This window comes from Lepidochelys kempii, chromosome 1 (genome assembly GCF_965140265.1).
Source record: "Lepidochelys kempii isolate rLepKem1 chromosome 1, rLepKem1.hap2, whole genome shotgun sequence".
In the NCBI taxonomy this organism is placed as follows: domain Eukaryota; kingdom Metazoa; phylum Chordata; order Testudines; family Cheloniidae; genus Lepidochelys; species Lepidochelys kempii.
The window spans coordinates 45,575,183-45,586,740 of NC_133256.1; the positions used below are offsets into that span (position 1 = coordinate 45,575,183).

An 11,558-nucleotide genomic window follows, 5' to 3' on the forward strand; every position below is an offset into this window, starting at 1 on the left:
AGAACAGGAATGGAGTCTTAGAACTTTTAGTAAGTAATCTAGCTAGGTATGTGTTAGATTATGATTTCTTTAAATGGCTGAGAAAAGAATTGTGCTGAATAGAATAACTATTTCTGTCTGTGTATCTTTCTGTCTGTGTATCTTTTTTGTAACTTAAGGTTTTGCCTAGAGGAGTTCTCTATGTTTTTGAATCTAATTACCCTGTAAGATATCTACCATCCTGATTTTACAGGGGGGATTTCTTTATTTCTATTTACTTCTATTTTTCATTAAAAGTCTTCTTGTAAAAAACTGAATGCTTTTTCATTGTTCTCAGATCCAAGGGTTTGGGTCTGTGGTCACCTATGCAAATTGGTGAGGCTTTTTATCCAACATTTCCCAGGAAAGGGGGGGTGCAAGTGTTGGGCGAATTGTTCATTGTTCTTAAGATCCAAGGGTCTGGGTCTGTAGTCACCTAGGCAAATTGGTGAGGCTTTTTACCAAACCTTGTCCAGGAAGTGGGGTGCAAGGTTTTGGGAAGTATTTTGGGGGGAAGGACGCGTCCAAACAGCTCTTCCCCAGTAACCAGTATTAGTTTGGTGGTGGTAGCGGCCAGTCCAAGGATAACGGGGGTAATATTTTGTACCTTGGGGAAGTTTTGACCTAAGCTGGTAAAGATAAGCTTAGGAGGTTTTTCATGCAGGTCCCCACATCTGTACCCTAGAGTTCAGAGTGGGGGAGGAACCTTGACACAGACTAACACGGCTGTTACTCTGAAACATGTCAAATGTTTGCTGTTGGGGACCTGTCCAGTCCCACTCAACATCCTGCCTTGTGAGCTGACATATGGATTCTGCTGCTGCAGCCAGTTGTGGACAGAACTTGGATGTAAAATTTATCATTCCTATGAAGCCCTGTATCCCTTTCACATCCGCTGGAGTTGGCATGTCTCTGACTGCCTTGATCTTATTGGCATCTGCTTTCAGTCCCTCTGCTGTGAGCAGATGTCCAGTGTGTGTCACTGGATACTGTTTCAGTTGTGTTTTATTCTAGGTTGAGTTTTATATTCTTGTCCCTACATTGCTGTAGAAAAGCTTATAGTTTTCTGTCATGGTCTCATTCAGCTTCTGTATCATTGCTCCCTTCACCTATAATGAGGATATCATCTGCAATTACTTTCACCCTAGCCAATCCTTGGGTGAGTCTTCTCTGGAACACCTCTGGTGTGCCCAGCAGCATTTTCAGCCATCTGGAGCAACCAAATGGTGTTGCAAAGGTTGTCAGCATGGCGGACTCTTTATCCGGGCTTACGTACCAAAACCTGTTCCCTCACATCACAGACCATAAAAATTCTGGCTTTGGAAAGTTCTGGTAAGATGTAATCAATTGTGGGCTGTGGATAGTGGCATCTTTTCAATGCCCAGTTCCATAGGTGCCGACTTCCCTGCTTTCCCCTGGGTGCTCAACCCTCCCTCTTCCCCCTCCTTGTGGCCCCACCCCTGCCCCGCCCCATTCCAACCCCTTCCCGAAAGTCCCCGCCCCAACTTTGCCCCCTCTCTGCCCCTATTCCAACTCCTTCCCCAAATCCCGCCTCGGCCCCACCTCTTCCCCACCTCCTCCCCTGAGCACACCATGTTCCAGCTCCTCCCCCTCCCTCCCAGCACACCACCAAACAGCTGTTTGGTGGCAGCCGGGGGGAAGCGCTGGGAGGGAGGTGCTCGGGGGGGAGGAGGAGGTGGGGCGGGGGGAGGGAAGCTTGGCTGCCAGTGGGTGCAGAGCACCCACTAATTTTTCCCCATGGGTGCTCCAGCGCCTATGCCCAGTTCAGTGGGTTTGGGTCTATGCAGATGTGTAATTTTCCTGATGGCTCCTTCACCACCACCATGTTGCTCACCCAGTCCCTACTGGCCTCTACAGGTGCTACAATACCCCTGCCCTGCAGACTTTCAAACTCCTTGTGTACTGGATTATGTAGTGCCGCTGGAATTTTCCTTGGTGGTTGTCATAAATATAAAGGGAAGGGTACCCACCTTTCTGTATACAGTGCTATAAAATCCCTCCTGGCCAGAGGCAAAATCCTTTCACCTGTAAAGGGTTAAGAAGCTAAGGTAACCTCGCTGGCACCTGACCCAAAATGACCAATGAGAGGACAAGATTCTTTCAAATCTGGATGGGGAGGAACAAAGGGTTCTGTCTGTCTGTGTGATGCTTTTGCCAGGAACAGATCAGGAACGCAGCCTTACAACTCCTGTAAACTTAGTAAGTAATCTAGCTAGAAAATGTGTTAGATTTTCTTTTGTTTAATGGCTGGTAAAATAAGCTGTGCTGGAGGGAATGTATATTCCTGTTTTTGTGTCTTTTTGTAACATAAGGTTTTGCCTAGAGGGATTCTCTATGTTTGGAATCTGAATACCCTTTAAAGTATTTACTATCCTAATTTTACAGAGGTGATTCTTTTACCTTTTCTTTATATAAAATTCTTCTTTTAAGAACCTGATTAATTTTTCATTGTTCTTAAGATCCAAGGGTTTGGGTCTGTGTTCACCTGTACCAATTGGTGAGAATATTATTATCAAGCCTTCCCCAGGACAGGGGGAGTAGGGCTTGGGGGGGAAGACGTCTTGGGGGAAGACGTCTCCAAGTGGGCTTTTTCCCTGTTCTTTGTTTGAAACGCTTGGTGGTGGCAGCATACTGTTCAAGGCCAAGGCAAAGTTTGTACCTTGGGGAAGTTTTTAACCTAAGCTGGTAAGAATAAGCTTAGGGGGTCTTTCATGCAGGTCCCCACATCTGTGCCCTAGAGTTCAGAGTGGGGAAGGAACCTTGACAGTGGTAAACACAGAGGTTCCTCTATGGGGTCTACTTCCAGTCACAGCTTTCCTTCAAGGCACGTGTCACCTTTGAAAACATCCCCTCATGATTTTCATTATCCATGGACTCCCCCTTTTGCTTCTTGCAGCTATAAAATTCTGATGCTGCACCCATATCAGATCCATGTCTTGTATGGCTGTATTCTCCAAGAGGGGTCTGTGGTGCTTCCCATCCACCCACAAACTGCAGTTGATGCGGTCTGTGTTTTGGGGGGTTAGTTACTCAGAGATCACAATCTCCTGTGGGCTGCATTATGCTCTGATTGTATGTTATTTGAGTGCACCTGCTCACGTAATAGGAGTGTTTGAGCCCAATTCACCCTGAGGAATCACATTGCAGGAGGCCCTGCTGTTCAGCTGAAATTGCATAGGGCATTTCTCTGCTAACATTGTTGCATGCACGGAGGTTGGTATAGTCTCTTGTTGCTTTCCTGTCATGACAGCCTGAATCTGATTTGCTCTTGGACTCAAGAAGAATAAAGCTGTCATCTGATGTGCCATCCCCCTCTTGTACAGGTCTGACTGAATCTTTCTGGGACTTTCCTCTGCTCTGGCAGAAACTAATAAAGTGGTTCAACTTGCCACGTTCCTTGCAATGCTGTCCTAGTGCGGGGCACTTCTCCTTTACCTGCTCATGTTCTCTCCCACATCACTATAGGTATGGAGCCCTGGCCACCGGCTCTCCCTTGCTGTTGTCTCTCTGCCTGTACTTCTGGGGGTGTTGTGCCTCCTCTGGCTTTCATCCTTTCTCTCAAGGTATCCGCCGCACGCCCCAGAGCTAAGCACCTAATGTGAGATTGTCTTCCTGGAGCTGCTGCTCCTGCACATGGTGATCCCAAGTGCCACAAGTCCTGTCCCAAATCAGGGAGTCCCAAATCAAGGAGTCTGTCAAGTCCCCCACATTGCACGTAGCAGCCAGTGTGTGTAAGGCTGTAGCATGGCGGGTCTACTCTCTCCCCTTTGGATTGGTTGCCAGTGAAAAACCTGCCGCTCCATGGTTTCATTCTGCTTTGGGGAGCACTCATTCCTCAGGGCTCCAAGGAGTTCTGTGATGCTCGAGGCAGTGGCGAGCTGCAGACCTTTCTGCCTTGGTCCCCAGTAAGGTAAGAGTTTTACTTTTGTGCATGGCCAGATCCCTGTACCGCTCAAACTCCTCCATCCACTGGGTCCATCCCTGAGCTAGGTTTGTGTCTGCAAAATCCAGGGTTCCAGGGACCTTCCATGGCTCACGCTGCCAGCTGCTGCACTGCAGCGAACTCACAGCTCAGACACTGCCGCCATGTTTCACTCACAAAGCGTGACGCTGAATGCAGTTTAAGTTGAACGAGTGAAACTTTATTAAACCCTGCGGACTCCGTGTATCTGAGGCTGAGTTGCTTCCCTCCTACCTGCCCCCTTTCCCTGTTCCACTGGTGCCCCCTCAATAACAGTCCCTCCAGGGAACATGGACTCTCTGATAATGATACTGGCTTTGCAATTAGCTCCACTTTGGGGCTCATTTTATGCAGTTCACGTGGCGTAAGAGTGCATTCCATAGTATGGGATGGCAGGGCCCAACTCATACTCTGATGAGAAGCTTTTTATTTCAAACCTGTGTTTCTATTTGAATTTTTTCCCCAGTAGTCTGATCAATAACAGGGGAAGCTTTAGTTTACAGACAGCCTTGAGCTTTCAGGAGAGAGCGCCACTGTGCACCAAGGTGCCCTGCTAGATGAGTGAGACAACAGTGTACTCATCCTGTCCGGACTCAGAAAGTAAATGCTTGTTGGTAAGAACAGGTAAAGCAACTCACAAATAACATGGTGCTGTAAACCAGAATAGACATCAGGTGCCAGAATTTTAAGGATGTGTGTGTGCATGAGTGAAGTACACCACATGCAGAAGGCCAGAGGATTTGCATAGTGTGCATGGCCTTGTGTTGGCCCTCATTAGTGTGGTGAATTTCACTCCTATTTGTATTTGCAGAGTTCCATATTTGCAGAGGCACATGGTCAGTTAAGTGTCTAACTGGCCATGTGCTCACTGAACTACCCAGTTGGCACACAGCATCATGATATCTTCATACGTGCAAGAGGCATATGTGATTGTGCACGTTCAAAGGCATATGCAAAGCTTTCAGTATCTGGCCCAAAAGTAATATTGAAAACGTATTTGTGTTTTGCCATGCTGTTACTCTTGTTAGAGGCATGCTGCTGTGTGATGGCAAATAAAGTAAAGATTGGGTTTCTTTTTTTAAAGCAGGTGTGAAGAAAGAAGTACAAAAAGATCAAGATGCAAATAAACCCACTGTGTCATCCCCTAAGAGATTAGCAGTATCAGCCACCAAGCTCCATTCACCAGGTATTTATAAACTGCGGGAAGATTTTTGAAGATTTTCTCTTTTGAGGGAAGATTTAAACTTGTCGAATTTGTCTTCCAAAACAGAGTCATTGCTTTTCAATGTTTAAGGGTACAAGGATCATTTAAAAAAATCTTTATTATTTTTACGTTAAAAAAAAAAGAAAACAAATACAGGGACCAAAAACCACGTGTAATACAATCACCAACAGTAACAGTACACCACTTGATATCGAAGGTCACTGATGTGCAGAAGTGTTACATTTCCTAGGTTATTTCTGTAGATAACTGGGAAAGAGATGATCTTTAGAAATAACCTTCAGATAGCTATAGCAACACTGTCAACTTAAAAATTAATGTTGTAAACAAACACATTTCTTTACTCGGTGTTACCAATAAAACCTTAGATTCTTTACAGCTAAAATAATTTTTAAAAATCCAAAGTACTTCTTACTATTTATGCTCTTTGGGCCAGATTTACACATGTCTTTAGGCACCTAAAGAGGCAGATTGGTGCCGTAAGTCTGTCCCTTTGGGCCTGAAACAAACACCGTTGAAATCATGAGCCCATTGACTTCAGTGGGCTTTGGATCAGGCCCTTTGACTTTTCAGGTCAGACCTTTAAAATCACTGACGTTAGTTTCACTTTCAGCTTCTCAGTGCAACCGTATTTGGGTTAAGAAGAGTTCAAGGGGAACATTATGTTTTATAACTCTAAATTAATAAGCAAAAGAGCATCTGTCCATTCACTTTAGTCATCACTTACATCACTTAAAACACACACATCAAGATTCCCATTGTTGTAAATAAACTGCAGCAATTCCATCGCATGTGACCCCCAGCCAACAAAACCAAGCAAGTGAAAGGTTAAAACCAATCTTCCTTTCCCAGTCACTAACCTCAGAATTCCTTCCCTTCTTCAGATGCCAGGGTTAAAAGATGAGCATTCAAGCTATTTTGGCACCATGGCTGGTAAAAAAACAATTGTTTCCGTTAGAATTTAAAAAGAAATCACAGGAACATTTCTATTGGCTTTGTAAAGCTGCTGGGTTTTACAAAGGCCTAAATTTCCAAAAGTGGCTAATAATTTTCAGTGCCTTAATTTTTGGGTGCCCAGCTTGAGACATCTTAAAGGGCCCTGATTTGCATAAAGGACTGAGCACTTGTCCTCTGATGATTGGGTCCTTTTAGGGTGTCTCAGGTTGGGGCCCCCAAAATGATTGCACCCTAAAATCATTAGTCACTTTTGAAAATTTGGGCCTAAATCAAAATCTAAATGAAGTCTACATTTCTTCAGTTGCCCTTTGCTTTCTTTAAACAAAAATAATAAAATAAATAGTGACAAAGGAAAATTGTACTGCAAATAGAGTAGTTTTCTATGACAGCATTCTGAAAACTTACCAAACTATTCCAATTAGTTAGATAATGTGCTGTGAAAAATTGCTATTCCTAGTATAACAAGTTTATTTTCCTTCTATTATTGTACTATTCAAATACACCCCCCGTCCCTCACTGTTGTTTTTTGGCTGCCATAGAAACCCCTATTGCTGCCACAGAAGGAGGGATTATCTGGTGTGTTTTATCAATGGGTCTGACCTTCAGAGTTTGGATCAATATCCGGATCTGGATTTCCCCAAAGCTCTCGTGAGAGTGTTTTTTTAAGAATTCAACGTTCCTGAACCTCCATCTGATCTATCACTATAACCCTGATCCTACAGTTTGATCTGTGGGGGACTTTGCACAGACACAAGGGTCCACCCACATGAATGTGATTGACAGATTAGAGTCCTTGTCTCTATTTTAGTTATTTCTAAGGTGCCTATCACTGTGGTAGCTAACACTGTCCAATCTGCTTATTATCAGCCTCCTCAAAATTACTTCTTCACTTTCTTTATCTAAATACTGGAAACTGGAGACAAAAATGTATTAGCTCGTGTACCACATCTAAATCTTCATAGATTGTATTAAATATCACTAGGTATTTATTACAATATTTTATTTCAAACAGTTAATTTGAAAAAAGTGCTAAGAATTTTGAAGCTATCAGTGATTCCTGGATTTCCGAGTACAATGGGTGTGGTCCTGCTTTTCCACAGCACCCCATATTCTAATTGACAAGAGGAAGCAGGATCAGGGCCAGCATTGTCAGTGTATTTCCCATCCTGTGCAGAGCAACAGAACACAAACATCAATGGGCAGAAGAAGCTTTGTGAGCTGCTTTTCAAACCCAGAGGAATTGAGAAGTTCAGATTTATCCCTGAGGAAAATATCACAGTTTAATTTACAAGGACAATTTATGCCATTGACAAGGACAACTTAGAGATGCACACTTCAAATGTTAGAAGGCAGGGGAAATTTAGAATGGAATTAAACAATTTAATAGTTTGTGTTCATTTAATCTTGACTGATTTCAAGGTGACTGGTTTTTTCTCTTTGCATTTATGACTTTTGTTGCATCTCCATCTCCATGGTGTCTAAGCAGTGAAAGACTTTTTTATCAAAAAGACAGACAAACACAGTTATTATTAAATATTTTGTATTGTGGTAGCACCTACAGGCCCAGTCAGAAAGGAGCTCCATTGTGTTAGGTGCTGTACAATCATACAGGAGGACACTATTTCCTTAACCGAAGTCAGTCTAAATAGAGAAGACAAACAGCGGTGAGGGAAATGGGTACAAAGTGATGAGTGTCATAGTTGAGCCTGTCTGAAAAGTGATCATCTATTTAACTGTCAGAGTTTTCTGTAGCACCCATCACTACAGTATTTAAGTGCTGCATCATAATTAGGGCCCTATCAAATTCATGGTCATGAAAAATGCCTCACAGACCATGAAATCTGATCTCCCCCATGAAATCTGGTTATTGTAGGGGAGGGGGGCTCCTACCATGCACTGGGCTCCAGCTGCTAGCTCCGGCCAGGCTGGGCAGGGATGGGACTTCCTCTTCCCCTGCCAGGGATGCCCCCAGGGGGGACAGACCCACCTCCAGGAACTTTTCTGGCTGCAGGAAGCTCTGCAGCTGCTGGATGGGAGCCCAGCTCTGAAGGCAGCGCAGCCACAGAGCTTCCTGCTGCCAGGAGGAGGTTCCCAGAGGTGAGTCTGACTGGCCCCGGGAGCGGCCCCTGCAGGGGAAGAGGAAGTCCTGTTCCTCCCCAGCCCCACCAGACTAGGAGCTAGAGTCTAGTGCACAGTAGGAGCCCCTGCTGGGGTGCCCCCAGCCCTGCCCCAGCTCCAGGCCCAGTGCTCGGGAGTTAAAGGGGCCTTGGGCTGGTTGGACCATAGTGCCCCCGTGACCATGGAGCCCTGGGTGGTTGCCCACTTGTAAGGCTGATCCTGCCCCCCCGCCGCCCCCTGCAAAAGTTACAACCTCCCCATACCTGAGACCATCACTTCTGCACTGCTGCTGGCAGTGGCACTGGCTTTAGAACTGGGTGCTCAGCCGGCAGCCGCTGTTCTCCAGCTGCCCAGCTCTGAAGGCAGCACCCCTGCCAGCAACAGTGCAGAAGTAAGGGTGGCAATCCTGCGACCCCCCTACAGCCCCATTTTGGGTTGGGCCCCATGGTTACAACACCATGAAATTTCAGATGTAAACATCTGAAACTGTGAAATTGACTATTTTAAAATCCTATGGCTGTGAAATTGACCGAAATAGACAGTGAATTTCATAGGGCCCTAATCATAAAGTATTCAGTTATGAAATGTTGCTAAATCTGGCCTCCTTTGCAGCCATATATTGTAGACACAGTTAATCATGAATGCTGGATTTTTTGTAGCTGTCATTTAAGTCATTTGCAGATCTAAGAACCTGACTGCGCACTCAAATAGGGTACTTAAGTATCTACAATATCTGAATCATACTTGCAAATACTTGTGGGTCCCAAAATGTCAATGCTGGCCCATTAAACTATGTAATGTCACTGGTGTGTAGACTGGCTGTCCTACAAAAATTACAGCTATTTTCTAACCCCCACCTGTTGTCATATTGCCAGAAATGAGGTCAGTGAATTCCCTGAGGATTAAAGTTCATGCAGCTTTTGTGTTAAAATTCTGTTTGTTCTTCTTGGCAGTTGTGTGAAATGTAAGCTCACTCATTTGTAACATCAGTTCAGAGTTCTGCATTGCTGTATGAGAGAGCTATTTATTCCTTTGTGACTGGGTTAGATTTGTCTTTTCAGTGTAATAGCTACAGAATTAAGGAAGCTTTTCTGTCACACTTAGTGGTGAAGGGTAGTTGGAGATGAATGTCCCGTTTTTATTTTTACATTTGGCAGGGCCATGTAACCTCCTCCCCTTTTCAGCCTTCCCTCACAAATGCTTATTCCCTTTTTAGCTTTCCCTTTCACGAATACACACACCCTTCTTCACATTTCCCTTCCATCCACACTCATGATATGCACGTGCACGCACACACGGAAGTCTATCTTCACCTCTGTCTTCCTCTTAACACCCCCATACACACTCATTTTGGGTATGGTACCTAGGCCAAATCTATCTTCTACTGGAGCACCTATTAACGAGATGTCTGACCCTTTTCTTCTCTCCCCGTTGCTGACTAGAGCCTCTGGGACTAAGGTCTGGGAGGAAAGTTCAACCAATGAGACCCAAGAAGAGATTTAAAGTAGATGAGCTTGTAGGAGCTAAAATGTTCCAGCATGGTGTGCAGGAGGGAGCTAAAAAATATAAAGAGATCAGAGATGAAGAGGGAGACAGTGTCGTAATCCATGCAAGGTGTTGCCCAGTAGAACACAAAGCGTTTGGTATGGAAGCTCCTTAATAAAAATATGAAGCCAGAGCAAATTTCCAAAGCGATGAATCCAACACCTCCGGAACATCAGCTTTCCTTGTTTCTTCAGTGCAACTGAGTAATAAAACCTAGGGAAATGCTATATGCTAGTCAAGTATCAGAGCAGGATTTGGAACATGACCATATCTTACAGAGGGACCATATAAAGTGGCTCCAGTATGACTGACAGTTCAGATAGAACAGCCATGCGGAGGCTAGGGAATATCAGGTCAACATACTCACAATAAGGCCCTATCTGCTCTATAACTATTAACAAGTCTCACAGCCCATTTACAACCCAATAAAAAGATGTAGTGTAGACAGGACTTACTTTTGTCCCGGAATTTCACTAAAGCCATGGACTGTCTGGGGTTTTAACATGTTTATTGGAACATAGAGAAGTCCCATCCATTGTACATTGCAAATTGTAACAGTTTTGTAACTGGGTTCCTGCCTGGACTCTGTTATAGCTGTAGATGGGATCTAAAAAATGATGGTACTGAAAATACCTATGTATATTACAAACCAGTGAACACCAGGGGGGTTTTGTTTTCAGGGAGTGACAACTCAAACCCGATTTGTGGATCTCTGGTGTAAAGTCTCCGGAGCGCAGACTATCCGTAGTTCAGAAAAATGCATCAATGTTTTCAAAAGTCTCAGAGCAGACCTGAACCCATGACGAGCCAGTGGTGCTTTAACCACCACCTGCAGCTTGCTGGTTATGAGTTTTGTCCAGGGTTGCTGTCACTGTGGCTGACTCCCTTAGCACTTCCCTCAGCAACAACATCAGGAAGGCTGCTAATGCTGCACAGGGATAATAGAACCCCCCCCCAAAAAAAGAGGGAAGTGATGGTAAAGTTTGAGCACTATATTTCCAAGCTGATGTTTTTTATATAGACCTGCAAAGTAATTCCTTTGGGTTCTGGTGAGTCAGTCAGTCAATGGAGAATTAATTATAACTTCTAGAGATGGAAGAAAGCACTGAAATTTTAACTTCTGCTCTAAAAACTAACTGTAAAAATAGCATATTGGGGGTTCTGTACGGCTTGTGTCTCAGTGACTCCAGAACAGCTTTTCAAACTGCCAGTCCTGCGAACTCATCCCCAGCACTGCTAGTCAGACTGGTTTATTTCTTCCTCACACATCATCACCAGATGTAAAGGTTCGACAGCTGAACAGGCTATCAGTGATGGCTTTGCAATCCTATTTTCTTTATACTGCGTCCTCAGTGATATGTGTGCAACTCCGTTGACCTCAGTTGGGTTGCACAACTATAAGTGATTGGTCCTGTAATTGGAATGTGCTTACATATCTGTTGATGAGGCACAAAAATGAATAGACTCCAGCTTGCTCTCTCTTGGCTGTACTGGCATAGCAGGGTTAACAAGAGCACAATCCTCTGGCAAAATACAGGCAGTGTTGCAGCCCTTGGTGGATGTGGGTATCACTAAATGCTCGTTCAATTTAGAGCAACCCCAAAGCTGCTCTAAATTGCACCAAAAGCTGAATTGGCCATCACCCTGTTCAGAGGAGGGGCAGAAAGGTAAAGTAAAGCTACCTTTAGTGCCCTCCCAGGTGCACCAATCAATTCT

General features: G+C 44.5%; 1 protein-coding gene across 11 annotated transcripts in view; it reads left to right on the forward strand.

Annotated features, from left to right (window-relative positions):
• Window positions 1–11,558, forward strand: part of MTUS2 (microtubule associated scaffold protein 2) — a 502,826-nt gene that overhangs the window by 388,742 nt on the left and 102,526 nt on the right. For 9 of the 11 annotated variants that reach the window (XR_012158528.1, XM_073340921.1, XM_073340900.1 and 6 more), the window contains one exon: window positions 5,085–5,186. Coding sequence is in view for 10 of the 11 variants with exons in the window: in XM_073340921.1 (XP_073197022.1) it covers window positions 5,085–5,186 (102 nt within the window). In the remaining variant the exon portion in view is untranslated. The remainder of the gene's footprint in view (window positions 1–5,084; window positions 5,187–11,558) is intronic. The other 2 variants (XM_073340910.1, XM_073340882.1) reach the window with 1 other exon arrangement.